This window comes from Dromiciops gliroides, chromosome 1, assembly GCF_019393635.1.
Source record: "Dromiciops gliroides isolate mDroGli1 chromosome 1, mDroGli1.pri, whole genome shotgun sequence".
Taxonomy (NCBI): domain Eukaryota; kingdom Metazoa; phylum Chordata; class Mammalia; order Microbiotheria; family Microbiotheriidae; genus Dromiciops; species Dromiciops gliroides.
In genome coordinates this window covers 517869514-517896103 of record NC_057861.1, presented here as the reverse complement: position 1 = coordinate 517896103, position 26590 = coordinate 517869514, and the positions used below count along the sequence as shown (strand labels likewise).

Genomic DNA, 26590 nt, shown 5'->3' with positions numbered 1-26590 from the left:
GATTAGTAGATATTGGTTTTTTGCTAGTTAGAATTTTTAATCTTCTCTATAAGATCACAAAACCTCTGCCTAGCCATTATTTGCAGATACAGGCTCTGTAAAATTTCATAGTGCAGCCCCATAAGAGTGGGACCTCTCAATGAAAAGAGTGTCTCCTAAATGAAGAATTCTTTCTGTGAAACATCCTCCGTTTTATTGATAAAAGGCATCAACCCTTTGAGCATTCAATGGTGGGGGAGGCAACTCCTTAGTATTACTCAGTCATTAGTTTTGAACTGCTACTCTCTGAATATGATTACAGCTAGACCGCATTATTTTCATATACTAAAGATAGATGTAATCCTGAGTGGAGCTGAGCATTTAAAAAAGAAGATCGAGAGAAATTAGAAAAGTTCGTGACAAGGCATACTGGAACTAGGAAAGATGATGTGACCATGTGAGCCTTTCCCAAAGTTTCAATGACATATGAACTTCAAAGAAATTCTTATCACAGGGGAAATGGTATGGTAAGATAAAAAGAGCAGTGGATTAGAAGGTAGAAAACCTGGGTTCCAGTTGTGAACCTATTTTTCCAATCAATGGTAACTGTTCTGCCTACATCACAGTTTGATTATGAGGATAAAAAGAAATAACAAAGGTACTTTGAAAAACTAAGTGCTCTATACGAGTATAGGGAGAGGCATTTATTATCATGCTCCTACAGTGCATCTGTTTCGGGTAGACTTGCGACCTGGGTTGGGTGACTAGCTCACCCAAAGAATTGGAGGCTCATCACGAATCTTGTAAAATAAAAAGAAATTTATTAGGTGAGGAATATATGATTGTCCTGCTGGAGAAAGGGAAGACTGGTCTTTCGTATCTTTACAAAACAAAGAAAGGGAAAGGAATTATAAGGTAAGGGGAAATGCAAAGACTGGGGCCAGATAACTAAGAGGGGATCAGTGATAACAAGGTATCAGTAGGATATGCAGCATCCAACCATATCCTGCATATCCTCTAGTAAACCTTAGTGTTGCTTATCAACATACTGGGGTCCTGTCCTGCCACACCTCATACCTGAAGTGGGAGAAAGAGCTGCTTTTCCCTTTGTCTTGGGAGGTTGGGATCTTTAGGTTTCTTGGGGTCCCACTGAATTCCCATAACACGTCCAGACACTGTTCTGGGTGGTAGAGATACAAAGACAAAAACAAAAGATTCCCTTTCCTTAAGGGGCTTATGTTCTATGAGGAGAAATAATATCAACATGGAAAATTAAATGCAAAATATGTACAAGGCAGGGGCAGCTAGGTGGAACAGTGGATAAAGCAACGGTCCTGGATTCAGGAGCCCCTGAGTTCAAATCCCGAGTCAAATACTTGACACTTACCAGCTGTGTGACCCTGGTCAAGTCACTTAACCCTCATTGCCCCACCAAAAAAAAAAATCAAGGCAGTTTCCAGTCTAGGAGGGGGGAGGCAGATAGAAAGTAGCAACCAGATCAGCTCCCTGTAGGTGGTAGCACTTGAGCTGAGTTTTGATGGAAGCTAGGGATTCATTCTGTGAGGTAAGGAACTAAACAAGTATGAGGATTGTCTTCACTGTGTTGTGAAGATGGAAGATGGCTTGTCAAGTATTAGAAAGAGCAAGGCCGCCATTTTGCCTGGAATGTGGAATGCATGTAGGGGATTTATTTGCAATAAGCCTGGAAAGGTAGGCTGGACCCACACTGTGAAAGGCTTTAAAACCAAACAGAGAAGTTTATATTTGACCTGGAGGCTAGAGAGAACCACAGGAGCTTGTCGAGGAAGTAAGTGATATGGTTAGACCTGTGCTTTAGGAACATAAATTTGGTAGCTATGTGGCAGATTAATAGGAGAGGGAAGAGATTGGAGACTGGAAGACCAAACAGGAGACTGTTAAGAATAGTCTAGGTGAGGGGCAGCTAGGTGGCGCAGTGGATAGAGCACCGGCCCTGGAGTCAGGAGTACCTGAGTTCAAATCCGGCCTTAGACACTTAACACTTACTAGCTGTGTGACCCTGGGCAAGTCACTTAACCCCAATTGCCTCACCAAAAAAAAAAAAAAAAAAGAATAGTCTAGGTGAGAGGGGGTGAAGGCTTATTTAGGATAGAGGCTATGTGAGTGGAGAGAAGGGGACAGATTTGAGATATATTGTGGAGGTAGAATTGGTAAAACGACAACTGATGTGAGGAGTGAAGGAAAAGTCAAGGATGAGTAATAAATTGCACACCTGGATTACCGGAAGTAATGTGGTGCTTTCTACAGAAACAGGAAGAAGAGGAAATATAACAAGTTCAGTTTTGGACATTTGGAGGTCAAGATGCAAGTGATAATGCAGGACTAAATTGGGGGGGGGGTGGAGAGATCTGGAAATTGTCTACATGATAAACCAAAGGCAGCTGGTGAGATCACTAAGAAAGAGAGAAGAGCCCTTGAACACATTCACACATACAGTGTTAGACAGAAAGACAGTAAGGGAGACTAAGAAGAAAAGACAAGAAAGTAGTGCCACAAAAACCCAGTAAGGAGAAAGGAGAGGGCTCACACTACCAAAAAGTTAAAGAGGGGCACTGAGCAACATTCCCTTAGATTGGGCAATTAACAGGTTACCTTAGATTAAGTGATCCAGATTGCTAGGGGTCGGGAAGTGAATATAATGTAAGAAAGTGTATTCCCTAAGGATAGACAGCTTTTTCCAGGAGTTTGCCAGTGAAAGAGAGCTATTGGGTGACTAAATCAAATGGAGGATTTTTATGAATGGGAGAGATCTGAGCATGAAAATTAAGGAGACAAAAGGATTGATCAAAGGGACTAGATCCCAGAGGGAACAATATCTGAGAAACAAATGGAGGGGTTGGAAGTTTACCTGCAGAAGAACCACCTCTTCCTCTGACCTTGGAAAAAGAAAAGTAGGGGATGATCTTAATGAATGTTTTTAAATTGACTGGAGTGATTTGAAGTATAGAGTTGAAAAGAGGTATCTTTTAACTAATAGCCTTGATTTTTTTTTCAGTGACATGTTTGGAGAGGTTCTCTGCTGAGAGAGAGGAGGGAGGGAAGGATTGTATAGATGGCACAAGGAGAAAAGAGGTTTGGCACAGAATCTGAGAAGCATGAGATAGAAATTAAGTTAGAAAAAAAATGTTTTAGAATGGGCATATAGTGGCACAGTGGATAAAGTACCGGCCCTGGATTCAGGAGTACCTGAGTTCAAATCCGGCCTCAGACACTTGACACTTACTAGCTGTGTGACTCTGGGCAAGTCACTTAACCCCCATTGCCCTGAAAAAAACAAAAAAACAAAAACAAAAAAGAATGGGCATATAGCAGTGAAAGCCCAGTTGAAATTACAAATTTGCAATGAACCCAGTCAGCACAATAATGTCTTCTTCCATAAGCATTCCCCAACATGTGTGCTCAAAAGCTGTGTGGGAAGAGAGAAGGTGGATGGTGGGAATAATCCAAAATTCCAATTTGGAAAGAAATTAATGAAATAAAACTAGAGGGCAAAGGAGTCAAAGGTAGAGGACAATGTAAAGTTCAAATGGGGGCAGCTAGGTGGCACAGTAGATAAAGCACCGGCCTTGGATTCAGGAGGACCTGAGTTCAAATCCAGCCTGACACTTGACACTTACTAGCTGTGTGACCCTAGACAAGTCACTTAGCCCCTATTGCCCCAGGGGAGGGGAGGAGTTCAAATGGACAAGATGGTGTGGGGGCAGTGAGGGTTAAGTGACTTGCCCAGGGTCACACAGTAGTGTCAAGTGTCTGAGGCCACATTTGAACTCAGGTCCTCCTGAATTCAGGGCCCGTTCTTTATCCACTGTGCCACCTAGCTGTCCAAATGGACAAGATTTTGAAAGGAGGAGAGTGAGAATGGAGTCTAGGAAAGCAAGGAAGCCAGGCTGAAGTTGCAGTGAGGATGAAGACTGTATTGATGAGAGTGAAGTATGAAGAGTGAAGTATGAAGTATGAAGAGAGCTGTCTATATGGCACGAGGAGAAATTGTCATATGACAATTTCTACTTTTGCAGCTTACCAATTTATTAACAGAAACATGTGTTAAGAGGGGGCTTTAACTTCCAAGGTTGATCATTGTATCTGGCCATGAAGTTGTTTTTTGTTTTTTTATTTGTTTAATTTTTTTTTCACATGATAGTATTTTCCCCCCAATTACATGTAAAGATAGTTTTCAACATTCATTTTTGTAAGATTTTGAGTCCCAAATTTTTCTCCCTTCCTCCTTTTCTTCCCCCCTCCCCAAGAGATCAAGCAATCTGATATAGGTTATACATGTACAATCATGTTAAATATAGGAAAGAGACTTTAAAAAGACAGATTTGCCCAAAGAAATTCTTACAGTATTTGTTGGGTACTTCTCAGATTTTGACCAAAGAGCTGAAATAGCTCTGGGCTATGTTTAGAAAAAGAGGTATCTGCATTCCTCAGCTGTAAGATACTGCTCGGTGGCTTAAGTTCTGTGAAGAACCCCAAAATGCCCTTAGCTGCTCTGCAAAAAGCTGTGGTGCAATGTGGGGAAAAAAAAAACAGCCTGAGATGGTTATCCGTAGCACTTTGGGGAAGGACCTGGAGGCAACTTTGTAGATTGGGAGATAGGGATTCCAGCTGGGAAACACCAGGAATCTCCTTAAATTCCTTTTCCCATGGACAGTATGGGATTCTGTAAGAGAGTATAATCTCCCTGTGTAAGGGAGATTCACCCCCCTCCCCAACACACACACACACACACACACACACACACACACACACACACACACACACACACACACCTTCCCAGGAATTCTGCTTAAAAGTTTTTGCTTTCAAATCCCTTTTGAAGAGGGATAGGGTGAAAGATAGATAATAGAGTAAATGTCATGGAAAAGGGAATAGGATGGAGGGAAACAGTTAACAATAGTAATTGTGAAAGAGAAAAGGGGGAAAAATTGTACAAAAAATATTTATAGCAACTCTTTGTGGTGGAAATCAAATTGGAAATCAAAGGAATGTCCATCAGTTGGGGAATGACTGAAGAAGCTGTGGCATATGATTGTAATGGAATATTATTGTGCTATTAGAAATGATAAACAGGATGATTTCAGAAAAACCTGGAAAGACTCATGAACTGATGTATAGTGAAGTGAACAGAACCAAGAGGACATTGTGCACAGTAACAGCAGTATTGTTCTATGAGCAATTGTGAATGACTTAACTACTCTCAGCAATACAATATCCACTTCCAGAGAAAGAACTGATATTGATTGAACACAGACTAAAAAAAGAAAAAGAGTACTTGTGGATTGTACATATATATATACCCTATATCAGATTGGTTATCTTATAAAATAATAATAATAATAATAAATAATCTTATACAAATAAATGTTGAAAACTACCTTTACATGTAATTGGAAAAAATAAAATATAAAAGTTTTTGCTTTCAGTTAATGGTCCTCTTGTTTAATCTGACTGAAGAAAAAGATCTGAGAGGGCTTGTGAGCTGTTTGAAGAGATGCTGAACCAGGGCAAGTCAAGTCAACAAGCATTTATTAAGTGCCTACTATGTACCAGACACTGTCCCTTCTGTGCTCACAGTTCAATGAGGGAGACAACATGCAAACAACTATCTACAAATAAGATACAGCTATATAGATATAGGGGTGTGTGTGTGTGTGTGTGTGTGTGTGTGTGTGTGTGTGTGTGTGTGTGTGTGTGTGTGTGATTGGAGATAATCTTAGAGGGAAGACCCTAGATTTAAGAGGAACTGGGAAAGGCTTCTTGCAGAAGATGGAATTTTAGCTGAGACTTGAAGAAAGGGAAGCTAGGAGGTAGGGATGAAGAAAGAGAATTCCAGATATAGAGGATAGCTAATGGAAATACACAGAATCAAGAAATGGACTGCTGTGTGCATGGTCATACATTAAAGCAAGTGTAACTTTCAGGGGCCCACATTTGTTAAGGTCTGGGCTACTACATATAAGAGCTCAAAATATGCAAATAAATGGGCATTTTCTGGCATACACAAGTATATGAAGGCCCTGTAGAACCTGAAAATATATAGAAAAGAAAAAAATAGCAATTGTGACCTGAAAATAAATTATTTTTAATACAAGCTTTTGCTAGGACAAATCTTTGCTTGCAAAAATTCCTTTCTGAAAAAAAAAATTTTTTTTAAATTTCTTTCTGCTATTTAAGCATCCTTCAGGAGCTATATCTGAAGAGCAATTTAAAAACAGGTTAAGACAAAAATTGAGAGCTGGGAGTGGCATCAGGTGCCTGTAATCTACACTTATTTAGACATCAATATGGTTTGTCCCCAGGAGGGCGTTGGGGGACCAGGTTGCCTAAGGATGGGCAAACCAGCCCAGGTTAGAAATGGAACATGTCAAAATTCCTGTGCCAATCCATAGTTGGTTCAGGCCCATGAGATGACCTTGCATTTCTAGCCTAGATGAGATGGGGAGACACAGTTTAAAAAAAAAGTTGAAAATGCAAGGATATTTCCATAATGCCTGCCAATAAATAATGAGCCTTTTTAGTGTATAAAGGCAAAGGAATATCTGGAGGACAGTGGCATCTACAAAAGAAAATAAGAATGATTTATTGGTAGTAGAGATGGGAGTAGTTATTTAAAATAAATGAATGAGGGATCACATAATCAGAGATGAAGTAGGTTTTTTGTTTGTTTTTTAAGTATAACTCCCCCTAACAAACCTCAAAAGAAGGAAATATGTACCACATATAGTAATCAAGAATGAATCAGGGTAAGTCTTATGAAATAACATCATAGAGATAAAGTGCTTAAGGTTCCCACTCAGCTTGGCCTATCTTGACAGGTTTGCGTGTCAAGATCTAGGTGTCATGAGCCCTACCCCACACTCCACCAAGTCATTGACTTGGTCTGAACCTTTTACAACTGGCAAGAAGTGGAAAAAATTGTTCCTGCCCAGACACACCAAGGCAAGGGAGTGTAAGGGGGTTGGTGGGAACTGGGGGAGCAGGGGTGCCACAACCTAGGAGACAGATTGGAAGGCTGCCCAGGTACAGAGAACTGGGTTTCTGTCCCTAAGGTAAAGGTGACTAAAAAAAACCTGGCTGTAGTCAGTGTTCTGACTTGTTTATTCTGGGCATTGTCCCAGACAGCTTACCATCTGGCCTAGAAGAAGCTTACATTGAACTTCAGATTCAGGAGGAAAGATACAAATTGTAGCACTAAAAGGATGAGGAGCCAAATGGTGAGGAATGAAACTAGAGACAATGGACTGAGAATATATGAAAAAGTATGAAAAACAAAAAAAATCCAATTGAGAATTAGTGGGTATAATCCTAGCTCCCAAGGAGATAAAGCAGTAGTGATACTCATAAATACCCCCCCCCCAACTCTTCCTTTTAAAAAAGAAAAAATAGTAGCAGGCAGCTAGGTGATGCAGTGGATAAAGCACTGACCCTGGATTCAGGAGGACCTGAGTTCAAATCAGGCTTCAGACATCTAACACTTACTAGCTGTGTGACCCTGGGCAAGTCACTTAACCCTCATTGCCCTACAAAAAAAAAAAAGAAGAAGAAAAAGAAAGAAAAAAGAAAAGAAAAATAGTTAAGCAAAACCAGTCAGCACCATATGTATCCTACATATATTTGAATATACATACATATATTTACATCTATTTATATCTATTTTCCTGGTGAGTACATTCTAGGATGACAACAAGTACTGGAATTTCCTCTTTTTGCCATAACTTTTAAAAACAGGAACCTAAAAACAAGGTGGCAGGCCCCCAGGGATGTTTACTTCAGATGAATGTTTTTCTTCCAGGTTAAGGCAGGAGAATAGCATGGTTGATTCAGCACCTCAGTGGGAAGCGGTATTGAGGCATCAAAAGGAAAAAAATGAAGCCAATTCCAATAATCGGCGGTCCAGACATAGATCACGCTCGTAAGTGAAATGTTCTAGCACTTTGTGTTAAAAAAAAATAAAAACTGAAAAAATGCATTACATGTTGAGCCAATCATGTTGATCCAATTCTTTGCATATTTATGGTTTTCATAATGGACCAGTTCAAACTGCTTTATTCCACTGTTTTTCTGCTTTTATATATTTAGTTGGTTTCTGATAGCCTCTATAAGGGTTGGCGCATAGTTGAAACAAACTATCCTCAAGGTGAGAGAAAAACAAAGCCAGATGTTCAACTTAAAAAAAAAAAGTGTTGAAAAGACCCTTCGGTGGAAAGATCCCTGAATTTAGAATCAGAAGATCTGAGTTCAAATTCTGGATCTTCATTTACTACTTATGTAATTTAGGCAAAGTCATTTGACCTCTCTGGGCCTCAGTTTCCTCATCTGTTGAATAAGGGGGGTTGGACTAGATGATGCCTGAGATCCTTCCCAACATAGATCTCATGATCCTTTAGTCAAGAAAGGCTATTGGTGAAGTACTTGCCAAACCATACAGTTTGTCACCAGAATTTGCACTGTGTTGTTCTAAATTGAACCTGCATCTAGGTCTGGTCAAATCAAATTAACATTACCTAAAATAATTTAAATTAACATGTGTAATCAGGAGTCTTGAGCTGATAAAATAATAGTTTAATTTCCTTCTTGTCTTTTATTTAATATATGTGGCATCTGGGTTTAGACACTAATCAAGCATGGTTCTTTAGGGTGAATTTAGATTTACCATTGATTCTGTTATGTCCCTGGAATAAATGATAGGATATCTGGCATTACTTTTGTCAAGTAGGATGGATGTGATCCAGATAATAAGAGGACTGACCAGCTGTAGGAAACTGAATAATAGAACCTGTGTAGGTAGAGGTTAGTCAGAGACTTAGGCAGGAAGCTGTCAAGAGAGAAGCTGATAGGGTTGGACAATATTGAAGAAGCCGTACCATAACCTCGTATACCTTTATATACATTGACAGACTATCAGTGTAGTTAAATGAGTGGCCAATCTAAGATATGCCATTATTTTCTTTCTTTTTAAAATTTCTTTTTTTTATGAGGCAATTGGGGTTAAGTGACTTGCCCAGGGTCACACAGCTAGTAGGTGTTAAGTGTCTGAGGCCGGATTTGAGCTCAGGTACTCCTGACTCCAGGGCCGGTGCTTTATCCACTGTGCCACCTAGCTGCCCCATATGCCATTATTTTCAAAGGCACACTCTTATACTGGGGACTTAGTTATTTTAATAATATAAGAATTAAATAGCTTGTACTGTGTAAACTGCTGGCTTTTTTTTTTTTTTTTGGTTTTTTAACTGAATAAAGTTTTTAGCTCTAAAACCAAACATATTGTAGTACACTACAGCCTCACTACAAAGCAGAATTGGGTATATGCTTTGATTATTTTTGACTCCAGAGTAAGAAATTCACTTGTTGAAGTATCAAAGGCCCCCATTTGAAGTAAATAGTTGCCCACAAATAAGAAAATCAAGAAAACCTTGAAGGTCCAAACCTCATGTTTACAAGAAATTTATTAGACACAATGTTTTGGGTTTTTTTTTCTTTTATCTGAATCTATTCTCCTTTCCTAACATTTTAAGAAAGCTTGGAGTAAGATAAATCTACATAATAAAATATACCTTAACAAATGGAATAAAACTATTAATGATGTTTAACTTACAGCCAGAAAAATAATGCATTCTTTATTTAGCCCAGAGCACAATATAGATTTATTAAAAAGTTCTTGCTCACACATGCACAGGAACACACACACACACACACACACACACACACAAGATTTGGCAGTTGAAGGGAACTGACATTTGCTTCTATAGCTTTAGAAGTATCCTTTGCCCTGGAATTTCAGGTACTCCAAACACAATTTTAACTAGAATGTGAACAATACAACGCGTAATAGATAGAGATAAAATTACCCACCTGGTTGAAAAATAACAAAGTTATTCTTAATTGACTAGTCTTTAGTTGTAGGAATGAAAAGTAATTACTTTGGGATTGTTGGTTATATTAATTTTGAATCATTTCATAGAATAATAGGTTAGAACTGGGAGAAAATTTTCAGATCATCTAGTCAATTTATAGGTAAGGAAACTGAGACCTGGAGATGCTTATTAGTGACTCACTTATAGTCCATTTAATGTTTATATTGTTAAGTAATAGAAATAATAGCAAGGGCCAGACTACTGTGCAAGGCCATTCAGTCCCACTTTCTCTCTCTCTCTTTTTTTTAGTGAGGCAATTGGGGTTAAGTGACTTGCCCAGGGTCACACAGCTAGTAAGTGTTAAGTGTCTGAGGCCGGATTTGAACTTAGGTACTCCTGACTCAGGGCTGGTGCTCTATCCACTGCACCACTTAGCTGCTCCTCAGTCTCACTCTCTTATCTTCAAAACCACAGTTCAAAGAGTAACTGATAGTTGAATAGTCACAAATTTCAGATATCCACTTTGAAACTTTACAGTAGTTACACGTTTCGTTATCAGATATTCGGTGCCAAGTGCAAATCACAACTGCTTTAAACTACCTTTTTCTGAAGACAGGATAGCTTAGTTGAGTATTAATAAAGGCATATAGTCCAGCAGTATAAATTAATAGCTAAAAGGGAAGGGGAGTTGGTAGAACCACCAAGATGGCAGATGAACATTCTGCTGAGCTATATTCTCTCCAAGTTACCAGCAATTTTCCAATCTCTCCTATCACTGTCTCTAATTTAGAACAGCCTCTGCCTTTGCAGAATTGTAACATAAAAGGTGTCTCACCAAAGGGCGTCTCCCTAAGCAGTTGAGTGTCATCTGTCCTGCCATCCTGGGGGTTCTACCCACTCGTTTTCCCTTGTAGCTGTTATTTCACATTTGGTCAAGACAGTTCATGATGTACCACAGTGTCAACAAAACCAAGATATAATCTTGCTCATTTTGCTTCAACTTAGAAGTGGTGAGAAGAAGGGGGAGGGGGGCGAGCCATTAGCCTTCTTTTTTTCTTTTAGGAAACTAGAAGGAATAAATAACTGTAGGAAATATAGTTGTCCTTAAGTAGATTCAAAATAAACATATCATCAGCATGGACCGCTCATTTGTTGTTAAATCAAGGGCCTGATTTTTGTTTTACTTTAATAACTCTTATAGTTAAAGTGTTTGTAATCTTCACATAAAGCTCATCAGTTCTCCTAAACCTTAGCACCCGCTGGCCTTGTCAGATTAAAGGTCTGTACTGACCAGTGACCAAGTGAAATGGGAGGCTTTCAGAGTTGATTCCTGATTTTTGTGATTACAGGAGAAGCCCAGATATCCAAGCAAAGGAAGAGCTGTGGAAACATATTCAGTGAGTATTGTAACAAAGGTTATCAGACCTGAATGTTGTTTGTAGAGCTTATTCTATAAGTCTAGCCAACACTCAGAAAGTCAACCTTATACCAGATCTTGTTCGTGAGCTACTTATTGTTATTACAGTGATGTGCTAATAAAACAGACAGAATATGCCATGTACTATTGTCGCTGATACTGACCTCCAGAAAGCTCTGGAACTTTCCAGTCTAGGGTCATGTAACTTGTAAGAGGACATAAAACAAGCCAACCAGACCCAAATAAGCATTGAGGACAATTCTGTGTGAGACAGACAAGAGTCAGAGACAGTCACAGAGACAGAGAGAGACAGAGATGGTGTTCAACAGTCTTTGTCCCTTTTTTTCTTTTAGAACAAATCCTTAAATTTGAATGAACATTCATCTATTTTTACATCTGACATTGCAATATGTTTTAACACAGAACCCTAGTGAACCAATGATGATTAGTGCCATTGTCTTTTGAGGCAACTGCATCATCATGAGCTTTGCTCTCTTGCCTGTTCTCTTCCAGGAAAGAACTTGTGGATCCTTCTGGATTGTCAGAAGAACAATTAAAAGAGATTCCTTACACCAAAATAGAGTGAGTTTATCCTTGAAATTTATTTTCACAAGAGTCTGAGGAATACTTAGTCTTCTAAGCATTACCCACTGTCTCATAACTGTTCTAAGTAAAATGAGACATTAGTCACATCTATTAATTTTTTTAACGTTTTTTTTTGGGGGGGGCAGGGCAATGAGGGTTAAGTAATTTGCCCAGGGTGACACAGCTAGTAAGAGTCAAGGGTCTGAGGCTGGATTTGAACTCAGGTCCTCCGGAATCCAGGACCGGTGCTTTATCCACTGCACCACCTAGCTGCTCCACATCTATGAATTTTGTCCTTAATTTGTACTTTAATTAGAGGTAAAAGTGAATGTGAGAACCTCCCTTAAAATCAGTAATTCTTGTTGGCAGGGACATTTATGACTATATGTTTCTGTTAGTTGTTTATTTTCTATCTTAGGAACAGTAGTGCCTTTAAAGACTATAGTGAATTTTTACTATGTGATAAATCCTTTAAAATACCATGTGAACAATAATAAAACCTATTATTTTAATTCCTAAAATGTATGTGTGTCTGCCAAAAATTTCAACTGAAGATGCCCAATGAACGACTCATGTTTCAACATATCAAACACGCTTCTAGAAAGAAGCCTCTTGGGATTCTCTGTATTCAGTCATTGTGCAGTGGAAGCACATATTGACTCTCTCTCTCAAATACCCTAATTACTCAGCTTTTCAACCTTCCCATGAGCAACTCCTCCATCCTATCTTAGCCACACACAAAAAGAGTCGTATTTGATCTTGCCATCACCCACAAATGTACCACCTCTGTATTCAAGAGTTCTGAAATCTCCTTATCCAACCATAATTTGTTGGCTTCTTACCTCTCTCCTGTTGCCTTCCCTTTAAAAACCCTGCTTTTTATCTGCACCATGACCTCCCATTCCTTAACCCCTCATTTCTCTCCTAGGTCATCTTCCCTGCACTAGCTTCTCTCTCCTCTTCTCCCCATCTTGAACCAATGGTAAACCAATCCAAATCTACACTGTCCTCCTCTATTGAATACCTAACCCCTTTATCATGCCCAGCCAAGCCTCAATTTGCCACTCTTGCTCCTACACACGTGCTGCTGAATATAGATGGACGAAATCATGCAACTGTTTTGACTTGGTCCCCTACAAATTTATGTTACACAACTTCAACTCTGCCGTCACTGCTGCTCAGCAATCCTACCATATTTCCCTTAGCAATTCACTATGTCACTCTCCACAGCAGCTCTTCCAAACTTTTCTAGCCATCTTCAATTCTCCCATAGCTCTCTTCCATCCCCTTGTCAGCTGAGAACCTTGACTAATATTTTACAGAAAAAAATTGGAGCCATTCACTATGAACTTCCTCTTCTTCTCTCTTCCTCATCTCCTATCACTCAGATGCCTTCTGCCACTATCTCTTGCTTCACCCTTGTCTCAGATGACAAAATGGCCTTACACCTTGACAAAAGTAACCCCTCTACTTCTTCAAGTGATCTCATTCTATTCTATCTCCCATCTGTCCCCTCTGTCATCCTTACTCACTTATTTTCGATGTCTCTGTGTACTGGCTCCTTCCCTACTGCCTATAAACATGGCCATGTCTCTTTCATCCTGAAAAACCCTCAATCCTTCCAGCCTGGCTAAGTTGTTGTCAAGGCCTGTCAATTTCAACTTTGTAATATCTCTCAAACACACCCCCTCCTTCTCTCCTCTGACATTGTCATCATTGTCTTTTGTACCTAACTCCCAAAAAAGGCCATATACAGTAGGTAGCTCCACTTTCTCTTCCTCTCACCCTCTTAACCTCTTACAAATTGGCTCCAGACCTTATCATTCCACCAAAACTCCCCTCTCCAAAGTTACTAAAGATCTCTTAGTTGCCCAAATCCAACAGCTTTTTCTCAGTTCTCAATCTCTCCATGGCCTTTGACACTGTTGATCACTCTCTCCTCCTTGATACTTTCTTCTCTTTAGGTTTTCAGGATACCACACTCTCTTCTGGTTCTCCTCTTCCCTATATGACCATTCCTTCTCTCTCTCCTTTGCTGGATCCTTTTCTAGATGATCCCCTCTAATCATACATATCCCTCATGGTTCTGTCCTTGGTTCTTTTCTCCCTCTATACTACTTAGTGATCTTGTAAGCTCCAGTAGATTTAATTACTATCTCTATGCTGATGATTCTCAAATCTACCTATCCTACTCGAAATCTCTCTGCCAGTCTTCAATGTTGCATCTTCAACTGCCTTTCAGACATGTTGAACACGATGTCCTGTAGATATTAAACTCAATGTCCAAAACATAACTCATTATCTTTTCCCCAAACCCCGATAACCATAGTGGGCAACACTCTCTTCCCAGTTCCTCAGGGTTGCAACCTAGGAGTCATCCTGGATTCCTTACTATTTCTGAACCCGCCCCACCCCCATATCCCAAGTTGTCAAGGCCTGTCAGTTTCAACTTTGCAATATCTCTCAAATACACACCCTCCTTCTCTCCTCTGATGTTGTCATCATTCCAGTATAAGCCCCCATAATTTCACACCTGGATTATTCCTGCTGGTGGTCTGCTGGGTCTGCCTGACTTAAGTTTCTCCCCATTCCAATCCATCCTCCATTCAGCCACTAAAGTGATTTTCCTAACGTGTTATAAACCCCCTACTCATTAACTCCAATGGCTCCCTATTATCTCCAGCATCAAATAGAAAATGTCCTGTTTGGCTTTCAAAGACCTTCATAACCTAGCACCCTCCTACCTTACTCCCTCACAGGTATTCTTCAATCCAATGACACTGGACTCCTAGGTGTTCCACAAATAAGTCACTCATCTCTCTACTCTGAGTACATTTTGGCTTTCTCTATTACTGGAGTATTCTCCCTCTTTTGCTCTGACAACTGACCTCTTTGGCTTCTCTTAAATTCCAACTAAAATCCTATCTTTTATAGAAGTCTCCCCCTTCAATTCCAGGGTCTTCCTTCTGTTAATTATTTTCTATTTATCCTGCATATAGCTTGCTTTGTATATATGTTTGCATGTTGTCTCCCCCATTAAATTGTAAACTCCTTGAGGACATAGACTGTTTTTTGCCTCTTTGTATACCCAACTCTTAGCACTATGCCTAGCACATAGTAGGTGCTTAATGATATTTACTGGTTGACTGATTTACTATCTTATTGATTGAGGCCATATTTGAATTCAGGTCTTCCTGACTACAGGTCCAGGGCTCTATCAACTGCACTACCTAATTACTATATGCCACACTTTTTCAGTGATTCCTTACCTCCCTGGTAAATTTTCAAATACACTTTCTAAGTGTATAGTCAAAATATGTGCTTAAAGAGTATAAAATTGAAAAGTTATTGCTACCTATGTACCCACTTAGCATACTTCATTTAGCACATCCTCTCCAATATTTTGTTTCTCCCCCCCAAATTTCCAATGTTATCTGAAGTATTGATACTATATAATCAAGGTTCAAATTCTGCCTTTTCCATTTGCACTTCTGAGCACCAACTTTTCCCTCACCTCCCAGCAAAATATATTTACTCTTTTATTATTATTTCCTTCATGAAACTCTTTGTTTTGGTCATTAGAAGCAAACCTTTGTCCTACCAAGCAATGAAAATTGGCAAGGCCTTTGCTGATAACTTCTTCTTTTTTTTTTTTTGGTGGGGAAATTGAGGTTAAGTGACTTGCCCAGGGTCACACAGCTAGTAAGTGTTAAGTGTCTGAGGCCGGATTTGAACTCAAGTCCTCCTGACTCCAGGGCCACTGTTCTATCTACTGCGCCACCTAGCTGCCCCTATTGCTGATAACTTTTTGCTAAAGCCTGGATCTCTTTTCTTTAATCTGGTCAGCTAGCAGGTAAGCCTGTTGCTTCTGATGTGAATGCCATCTTGGTCTATGTAGTGAAATTTTATTTTTAATTAATACCCTTTTTTTAATGTTACATTGAATTCCAAACATAACCCTTTCTTCCATTCAAAAAGTCTTCCCCTGTAACTACGATTTTACAAGAAAAAAAGCTTAGCAAAGTCAAGTAACACATAGATTATGATAGTATGTTCAACATTCCACACCTATAGTCCCCAACTACAATGCAGAGAAATTGCATTTTCTCAATTCTTCTTTGGGCCAAACTCAATCACTATAATTACAATGGCTTTCAGTTTCAGTTTCTTCTTTCCATTTACATTGTTGTCATTGTTTTTCTAGTTCTGTTTACTTCACTCTGCATCAGTTTATATAAATATTCCTATGTTTCTTTGAATACTTTATATTCCTCATTTCTTATGATGCGCTAAATTCTACATATTTATGTATACCATTTGGCCATTCCCAAATCAATAGGCACCTACTTTCCAATGTTTCATCTACATCTGTGTCTATAAGAATGCTTTTCTTTATAACTAATTTTTGAAACCTAAATTACCTTTTAAAAGACAGAAAGGATTAGTGCTTTAAAATTCTACAAGTCACAGTATTCCGTAGGATGAAAATTCTTTCTGGCATCTGATCTATTTGTTCATTTTCATGGATTTGTATTGCATTTTCAGGACTCAAGGTGACCCAGTTCGCATTAGGCATTCTCACTCCCCTCGAAGTTACCGCCAGTACCGCAGATCCCAGTGTTCAGATGGAGAGAGATCTGTTCTGTCTGAAGTGAAGTAAGTGTGCTGGTCTGATCATTTTCACGTCATGCTTTCATGAGCCACGAAGTCAGCTCGGATGTGGGGTAGATTTTAGACAAGGGATTCATTAATAGTCTATTACTCTACAATGCCTTTAGATGATTATGGAAGCAGGCCCTGTGTCAGAGAGACTTCTGAAGGGGAGGAGCAAGCTATAAGCCTATACTGTTCAGTAATAAATGCCTTAACCAATCTGAGAGAAGTGGCTTAGATAAGAAGTTATTTCAAACCTTAAAGACATCCATTTCTATCTCTGAGTGAATAGAAAAACTAATAAGCAAACAAACTCTGAAGTGGGCCTAAAGATTTTGATGAGAATTAAATACACTGTGAGACAGAGAAGCTTAGTAGAAAGAGCTATAACAATAATTTTGATGATCCCTACTCAAATGAATCAACATTTGCTCAGTTTATAGTGATTTGATGGGTATCAGTGATAGTGAATTAAGCAGAATAGAATTAAAAGTTATAAATGTTAATGCTGTTAGGATAAGAGTTATCGTAGGACTAAATAATCTCTAATTTATTGGTGATATTGATATTATATCACCGTCTGTTATAGAATAGCACATTTGTCCCTGAAACTTGTCATAGCAGCATCAACACCTCTCACCCCTATAAATCACAGTCACTGCTCCATTGTGACCTTTCCTTTCACCTACCACTTACTTATTTCCTAGTATGCTGCTGACCAAAACACTGATTGATTTCCTATGAGAACCTTTACTAAGGTGGCAGGTGGAAAAACATAGTTAATTACACAAAAGCCTGCTGACAAAGTGGTTAATGAACATAATTAACTTTAACTTGATTCTATTCTGCTTAATTCACTTATATAATCACTGATCATTTGAGTAGGGAGTATCAAAATTATCATTACAGTTCTTTCTACTAAGTTACTCTGCCTCACAGTGCATTTAATTCTTGCTCTTCAACTAATCAGTTTTCCCCAATTCTGTTGTTAACCAGTCATGGAATTGTACTACCTCATTCTCTTTTTAGTGCTGTCCCAAATGTATAAAAGTAGCTAGCACCAAAAGGAGAGGGTTCCTGATCATGAGGAAGATACTGGAGCCAATTAACTAGGGACCCCAGGACTCTCCAATAAATTGAAAATGCTTGGAGTGCCAGTGTGGTTTTGCTATCCATTGACTTGGAATTTTCATGTCAAAGAACTCTAGACTGTAAGGGGAAGACTTGGACTCTATTGTCAGCTCTGCCACTAATGGACTGTGTGCACTTTTGGATCATTTGTTTAAAATTTTTCTAAAACCATAAATCCAAAGTAAGGATAAGTGGCCAAGTTTTTGTTTTGTCAACAGACTAAATTATGGAAAAGAAATTTGGGCAAAGTGAGATGAGAAAAGCACTGGACTAGGATGGGATATAGGTTCTAGACCTGACTTTAACCATTAAACTTGTCTGCTAATCAGTTTCCTTTTCTGTAAAATTAAAGATTATTCTAGATCAGTTATCCTCAAACTTTTCTGAGGGTGGGAAAAGGGCAAAGAACCCTTCAATTTAAATCAAACTCTGACAGAACCCTTGTAGTAGAATCATTTAAAATTACTTTTAAATGCTTATTAGCAAACATCATAAGGCTCATTTAAAAAACAAAACAAAAACACTTGTAATGTTTCAAGGTTCCTTGCAGCATAGTTTAAGAAACACTGGACCAGATGGGACTCTAGGGTCCCATCCAGCTTTAATATTCTATGATTCTAGCTTCCAGTCGTTAATTTTAAACCTAATTTTCTTTCTGCAGTACAAAGAATGATCTTGTGCCACCACTTCCTGTGACTCGATCTTCAGATTCACAATGTTTTACTGGTTCTACTTCCTATCAGGTTAGTAATGGTTTTTTTTCTCTTTTAAAAAAAAAAGTTGTTGGGGCAGCTAGGTGGCGCAGTGGATAGAGCACTGGCCCTGGAGTCAGTAGTACCTGAGTTCAAATCCAGCCTCAGACACTTGACACTTACTAGCGGTGTGACCCTGGACAAATCACTTAACCCCAATTGTCTCACTTAAAAAAAAAAAAAGTTTTTTTTTTAATCCTAAAGGACACCAAGTAAAATGAGCACTTCCATTTACAAAGTAAACCTGAAAACAAGAACAATTGATTAAATTACAAATGTTCATATACGGTTTGCCTTTCCTTTTAAGTTTATAATAAAGTTCAACACAGAACTTTAAAAACTATCCAGCTTCTCTATGTTTACTTCTAGCCTTTCTTTTCTCTTCCGTGTATTATAAAGTAAGCTTCAATGACCACCTTTACTTTTTGTCTTTTTCGGGTTTTTTTCCCCTCCCAGCTAGTTCAATCAAAACAAATTTCCACACTAGCCATGTCCAAAAATTCATTCTACACCTTGAGTCTATAACCTATTGAGAGGTAGGTAGCATGGAATTGTGGTTGGTCATTGGATCCAACAGTTTTTAATTTTTTCAAAGCTGCTCTTCTTTACAATGTCGTTGTTATTGTATACGTTTTTACCTAGTTCTGCCTACTTTGCTCCTCATCAGCTTATAGTTTCTCAGCATTAAACAATATTCCATTACATTCATATATCATGTATCCAGTCATTTGATGGACATCCACTTTATTTCCTGTCCACAGCTTGTAACAAAATGTTGCTATAAACATTTTTTGATTGGTCAAAGGGTATGTAGTTTAGCGACTTTGAGGCATTGTTCCCAAATTACCTTCCAGAAAAGCTAGAACCACCACCAAGAGTTCAATACTATGTTGTTTTTTTCAGAGCTCTTCCAACTATTGTCATTTTCTTTCTTGACATCTTTGCCTCTATAATAAGTATCAGAATCAATTTAATTTGCATTTCTCTAATTATTGGTGATTTGCAACAATTTTTCATATGATTGTTGATAAGTTGAATTTCTTCCTTTGATAACTGCCTGTTCATATCCCTTGTTTATCTGTTAAGGAATGGTTCTTATTCTAATGTATTTGACTTAGTTTCTTATAATCTTAGATATGAGACTGTTGTTAGAGAAAGCTGCTTTGAAGATTCCCCCTCCTCGCCCTTATAATAGTTTCCCTTGTAATTTTATCTTCATTGGGTTTGTGTTAAAAACCTCTAATTTTATGCACTCAAAATTGAGCAAAATCTTCTTATTGAGCTGTTTTTCAGTTGTATCCAACTCTTCTTGACCCCTTTTTGGGGGGAATTTGGGGGTTCTTTGCAAAGGTCCTGGAGCAGTTTACCATTTTCTTCTCAACCTAATTTTACAGATGAGGAAACTGAGGCAAGCAGATAAAGTCACTTGCCCAGGGTCACACAGTAAGTGTCTGGGGTCATATTTGAACTCAGGCCTTCCTAACTCCAAGCCCAGTACTCTATCCATTGTTATGGATCCTAGCTATCCCTACAGTAAAGACATGATAAAAAGTGGAGAAACCACCATATACTTAAGGGCACCATAGATAATGAATTAATACCAACATTTAATACATATCCAATAAAAAGCACAATGTTTACTTAAAGCAAAGGTTAAACTAGAAGAAATAGATAGCAAAACTGTAATAGGGTTGTATCTTAATTTATCCATGACAAAATGGAGTCCTGCATAAATCTAATCAATAGATAATTAAGAAAGAAGTTAAGGACCTGAATTCATCTTAGGTAATTACTGAATGAGACTAGAAAGGAACTTATGTACTTTTCAAGTTTATAGCCCCTTTGCAAAAACTGACCTCATGAAAAAAATGTAGAAAAGCTTACTAAACACATCACTGACTGATCATAAGGCAATAAAAATCATGTTCAATAAAAGGCCTTGAAGAAAATTTAAAAGTATGGAGACTGAATCACATCATCCTAAAGAACTGGTGGTCCAAAGGACAAATTATTGAAGCAAATGAAAATTTCACCAAAGAAAATTAGTTATGAGAAAACTTATGGGATGCATCTAAAGCAGTCCTAAGAGTAAAATTTATATCTCTAAATATCATCAACAAACGTTTAGAAAGAACAAATAAGTGAAATGACATGCAATTTTTAAAAATGTAATTAACAAGTCAAAGCCCCCTAAGCAGCAAAGAAAAACATTTTAAAAATTTAAGAAGTGGATAAAGCACTGGCCCTGGATTCAGGAGGACCTGAGTTCGAATCTAGCCTCAGACACTTGACACTTACTAGCTGTGTGTCCCTTGGCAAGTCACTTAACCACCATTGCCCTGAAAAAAAATTAAGAAGCAACTAATCAAATTGGGGATGGGGGGAAGGCCTTTACATGAAACTGGCAAATAAAACTTTTTTTTAAAGCAATAAAGTTGGCTGCTATGATTAAAAAGCTGAGAGAAAAACCATTTTCTAAAAAATTAAAAAGAATTCACAACTGAAGAGGAAATCATATCAGAAATTATTTTACCTAATTACATACTAATAAAACTCAAAAACTAGGGGAAATGAATATTTACAAATATATCAAATATCCAGATCAACATAAAAAAGAAATTACTTAACTAACCCAATTTCAGAAACAAAATTGAAAAAGCCATTTATGAACTCCCAAAGGAAAAAACTCCAGGACAAGATGGATTTCTAAGTGAATTCTATCAAATACTCAAAGAATCAATAATTCCAATACATTATCAATGTTTGAATTTACCAAAATTTTCATAGCAGTTTTTGTAGTAGCAAAATGTTAATGAAGGTAGATTCTTATTGATTGGAAAATAGCTGAATACACTTGTGAGGATGATTTTATTAATGTATTGGAATATTTGAGGGCAGCTAGGTGGCACAGTAGAGTGCCAGGCCTGGAATCAGAAAGACTCATGTTCCTGAGATCAAATCTGGCCTCACTATGTGACCCTGGGCAAGTCACTTAAAACATGCAAAATGAGCTGAAGAAGGAAAATGGAAAACTACTCCAGTAGCTTTGCCATGAAAACCCCAAATGGGATCAAGAAGAATCGGAAATGACTGCAATGACTGAACAATTATGCAGTAAGAATTAGGAATTCAGAGATGTAAAGAAAGATTTGTATGAAATGATTTGGTGAAATAAGCAGAACCAAACCAAAAAGTACAATATGCACAATAATAATGAAAATGAAAAGTTCACTGATGAAATGAAAATTAAACTGAAATGAATCAAGGGTGGTGCAGAACAAATAATGAAACCTCCCCCTCAACTTTCTGCAGTGACTGTTACAGCAAAATGTTGCATATTGTTTTCAGATGAAGTTACTATATTAGGAGATATTGTGCAAGTGGCTTTTTTTTTGGCCAGGTTGGGTGGGGGGGTGGTGGTCGTTTACTGGACAATTCACTTAATGCCCCTGGGTTCAAGTTTTCTCAATTGTAAAATGAAGAGTTGAATTAGATATTCTCTGCACTCCCTTCTAGCTCTACCTCTATGATCATATGATCTAAGTACAGTATCTTTTTCTCCCGAAGTGGAGAGAGAAAATATTTCTGGAAATCACTCTAAAAACAAGACCACCTCCCCTGCCTTGCCCCAAAACTTTGACTACTAGCTGCTCTACTAATGCAACATTCCATACATACCCTATCTCTGTGTATTACACAAGCCATCATCCCCCATACATGGAAATATTTCATCATCACATCTCAGAAAACTTCAAGGCTGTTATTGGGTGCCATCTACAAGATGAAGTCCCCAAATGAGTACCTCAATAACCTGTCAGAAGATACCTCCAACATGGAAACTTTCAATCTTTTGGACATAGTAGGTGCTTGCTTCCTGTGAATCAAAGTAAACTATTCTCACTAGCCATCCTCACTTTGTTTATACTATCTTCACCTGACATTTTGCTTTGATTGTATAAAATTTACAGGTGTCAAACTATATGCATACCTCAACCTTTGATACCTGACTTGCAATAATTGCTTTCCATTTATAACCAATTGGTAAATCACATTTTCATGTATTGAAGCTTAGGAGTCAGATCATCTCATTCCAAACTTTAAAAGGGCTAATATTGAAAATTTTTCCTGTAATTTCTTTATAAATTGCTTTCATTATGCTTGATACATTAAGAAAAACATTTTGTACATCTCATTTCAGCATTATTTTAAACTTTTTTTCAGATTAGAATTGGGTCTAAAGATAGCCTGATACAAGAAAAACCTCAGCTATCTACAAGCAACTTGGATGGAAAACACAGCACAAAGATAATAAAGACCATACAAACATCCCACTTCAAAATAGACACTTGATCTGTGACAGAGGAGTACCAGTATTCTTCCTTTGAATCTGTAAATCATGCCATTACCTTAATCCAGTACTTTGTTTAAAGGTCTGAAAGACATTTGTAAATTATACTGATATCTGTTCCACTGTCTATTTCTATCAATGACCAAGGCCAGATGCTTCAGAAATGGCCCCCTCTGCTGCACCCTTAGTACCTTCTGGACTTCAGGGCAGTCTCCTTGAGCAGTTTACATTCCCAGAACTTAAAGACACATAGGAATGAGTTCTCAAAATCAGATACTGTCTTAAATGTTAAATTTCAACACATATTTACAAATCATTTAAACTATCCAAAATGTTAGCTTGTGCCCATTTGATATCAATTAAGAAATCATATTGGTGAAGGCAGCTAGGTGGCACAGTGGATAGAATATGGGCCCTGGATTCAGGACCTGAGTTCAAATCCAACCTCAGACACTTGGCACTAGTTGTGTGACCCTGGGCAAGTCACTAACCCCCTCCCAAAAGAAAAATTGGCCATATTCAAACATGTTCATTATAAGGAGAGTTCCCTCTTCAGTTAATAGCCTTCTTAAGTGTCTCAGTAACACCACAAAAGCAATAAGTGCAGGGACCAGAAAACTGTCAGGAATTTCAGGTATTCTGATACCTAGGATTCTAGCTTGTATAATACCTAGAAGGTGAATCACTTTAACTTTGGGAGAAAGGGAGGCACTATTCATATCATAAAAAAGTTATTTCTCAGGAAAGTACCTTTTAATATCAAGACAATAACAACCTTTTGAAAAGGAAAAGTCAAGCTTTATTTTACATATTTATTATATACAATCCATATCAGACAAGGGATGAAATCACATATGCTAACCCTTGTGGAAAGCTCAATAGAATCCCAAACCACCATTTATCACCCAGGTCCAAAACTTTTCTTCCATGAAGACCTTGGATCTCTTGGGAAATTCAACAGGAACCTGAGATTAAGCAAATTCTTGAGGCCCAATATAGTATTACTGCCCTAAGAGGAAGAAAAAAAAATGATTTTAATATACTGAACCCTGGTTTCCTGGAAAAGCCTGTTCTACATGGTGGCATTCAACCCCTAAATAACTTTGATGCAAAATGATGTGAGGTCTGGCCACAAAATCCCATGCTATCTAAAAGAAGTCAATCAAAACATAGCCACTAGTCCCATTTGACTTAAACCATATATGAGGCATTGAAATAAGGCTGGGGAAAGAGAAGTAAGAACCGGCATTGAATAAAAAAAACAAATGGAGAGAGAGGCTGAATGTAGCAGTAGGAATAGAAAAGCATTTATGGCGAGACACTAGTGACCAATAAGATACAAATAGGAATGGAATAGACAGGCTTCTGTTAAAATTTAAGGGAGTAAAAAGCATGGGAGTACATGAAAAGAAATCTAGAATATGCTTTCAAAGGCATTGATGAAATGGCATTTCAAGGACTTAATATATGTTGGTAGAGAAGCAACCAATGGTAGAAAGCTATAGAAAGGGATCAAAGAGTTGACAAAAACTCGATGAAACAACTTCACCAAAAGACCATACCTTAGTCACCTTAGGAATCCACAAAACTGCAGACAATAACTGCCGATTCTGGTTTTTGTGTCCTTTTCTATTTCATCTAAACAGAAGCAGTGAAACAAAGGGCTTTTTAAACCTTGTGGCTTTGAGTGGAAGTCTCTTCTGTATATTGCTTAAGTCTCCATACTCTGAAGTAGAACTTGTTACTTATACAGCACACTTATCAAGGAAAGAGAAATCCCAAGGCAAGTGAAAAGGCTGCAAAGTGTTTTATTTCTGCCTTTTTTGACACCACATCCACTAGCGACCAAAGTGAATGGGCAACACAAAAGGCAAATAGTCGACATTCTCTCTCCCAAACACTTGTTAGGCATCAAAGGGCACAGACCTACATCAAGAAACACTGGACAACTAACGTCCTACAGAAGAAATGGAATTGACTTAGAACATTTTTTTTCTTCCCGAAGCAAAACTCTTGCAATGATAATGATAAAATACCCAGAAAAACTCCAATAATCTAAATATTCGAGGGCTTAAGTAGTTTTAATTAAATTTGTTTTTAGTTAGAGACAAGAACTTACAATGTTACAGCTTACTCATGGATTGAAAGGATTTCCACAATTCCGGTTTCCAAGGAGGCATGGAATGAACTAGATTCAGATTTTTCTCAATTTCAGGCCTAAAAAAGGACATTAAAAAGTCAACTCATGTAATGTGAAAATACTTGTAACTGTGCCTTTCCCTCTCTACCACCCATTCACTAAGGGTCAAGAGTTTTAATTATTTACATCTTGTCTCAGGGGTTTGCTGGAACTTGTTTCTAACCTGTTTTCATAATTAAACTTCCTAGGTGAAATTTACACTTCCGAAATCGGTAAACGTCACAAGGCTTGATTTATTTTGTTGACTGTCTAGCCTTAAGTAATAGAAAAAATAATAATGCAGACTAAACTTAAATGTTTCCTGCTCCAATCCCCCCACCCCCGGGATTCGGCAGTTAAACATTCACTAGTACTTCCCACAGTCTCCCCCACTTTCGGGCCCGGGCTATTTTTCTCTGTATCCCCGGAGCTCGGGAATGTGGCACGTTAAAAGAGCTTTAATAAATTAAATGTTTGTGGAGTAAGGACCAAGGTAAATGCCTCCCGCTTCCTTTTATTCAAACCACGTGGTAGCCGCGTCCTCACTAAACAAGCTGCATCGGGTCCACCTGGCGGACGCCGGAGAGCCGAGAAAGACTACACCTGGCCTCCGGCCCTAGTCCCCGGCTTCGTATCCACGCGTAACCGCGAAGAAATCAGCGCACGCGCAAAGACGGAAGGGGCACGAGGACGCAGGGATTTCCCCCACCACTGCCCCGCCAGGCCCGCCACCTTCAGTCCGCCCTAACACCAAGCACCGCCCGGCCGGCCTCGCCAGATTACCTACCTCAGGGTGGGCGCGGGCATGACCCCGAAGAAGCCCATCCACGGAAGAACGTCCTCCCGGCGTCCCCAGGGTACCACGCCATGATGGGGTCCAGAGGCTTGCAACAGCTAAGAATGACTAAGCTAGTCTCGTCTCGGTGGGAGCAGGAAAAGAACGCTCTTCCTTTCCCGCAAGGCTTTTCTACTACACTGGAAGGACCCATTACGTCGAGGAAGACGGGGGCGTACAACATGGATTGTACCACTTTCTTAGTACTCTCTACAGCCCCCATCTGGCCGGAGGGAGAAGTGCTGTTGGGAAAAGGAGGAGGAGACTTGAGAATAAATTTGCATTGCCCAGCCCAGCCGGCAAATTCATTGAAGCCGATGGCCTTGGCTAGTTTGGGTTGTTTCCTGTTGAGCCGGGGCTGGAGTAGCAAAATGAGAGGATGTTAATAATTCGTATGTGAGTATAAACTCTTTCTCCCTACAAACAATTTGAAGGAATTAACTTTAATCCCCAGTTTGATTTGTGAGTGACTAATTGTGCACACTGAAGAAGAATATGAAAACAATTCCTTTAAATAATTTTGGGAATTGGGGCAGCTAGGTGGCACAGTGGATAGAGCACCGGCCCAGGAGTTAGGAGTACCTGAGTTCAAATCCGGCCTCAGACACTTAACACTTACTAGCTGTGTGACCCTGGGCAAGTCACTTAACCCCAATTGCCTCACTAAAAAAAAAAATAAAAATAAAATTTTGGGAATTGACTATATTTTATCAAGGAAAGTGGTTTAGTGCCAGTATTTTCTTTTTGAAGTTAGGGAGGGAAATACTGTCCGCAACAGAAAACTAGGGTTTCAGGGCACCAAGCTGTCAGCCCAG

At 38.6% G+C, this 26590-nt stretch overlaps 1 protein-coding gene, 1 long non-coding RNA gene and 1 other non-coding gene across 3 annotated transcripts in view; 1 reads left to right on the top strand and 2 right to left on the bottom strand.

The window, feature by feature from the left end:
• Positions 1–22824, top strand: part of EPB41L4A (erythrocyte membrane protein band 4.1 like 4A) — a 195580-nt gene extending 172756 nt beyond the window's left edge. The window contains 6 exon segments of the mRNA XM_043975760.1: positions 7814–7933; positions 11225–11272; positions 11806–11874; positions 16423–16533; positions 18323–18404; positions 22635–22824. Coding sequence (XP_043831695.1) covers positions 7814–7933; positions 11225–11272; positions 11806–11874; positions 16423–16533; positions 18323–18404; positions 22635–22763 — 559 coding nt within the window. The 3' untranslated portion in view covers positions 22764–22824.
• Positions 22825–23178: 354 nt separating this feature from the next.
• On the bottom strand, positions 23179–25971 carry LOC122734740. The gene is made up of 4 exons (XR_006354074.1): positions 25728–25971; positions 24881–24978; positions 24324–24399; positions 23179–23770 (listed from the first exon to the last, which is right to left on the bottom strand). It is a non-coding gene; the product is annotated as an uncharacterized LOC122734740 (long non-coding RNA).
• Positions 24498–24634, bottom strand: LOC122737781. Its single transcript, XR_006354557.1, has one exon. It is a non-coding gene; the product is annotated as a small nucleolar RNA SNORA13 (small nucleolar RNA).
• Positions 25972–26590: the final 619 nt, after the last annotated feature.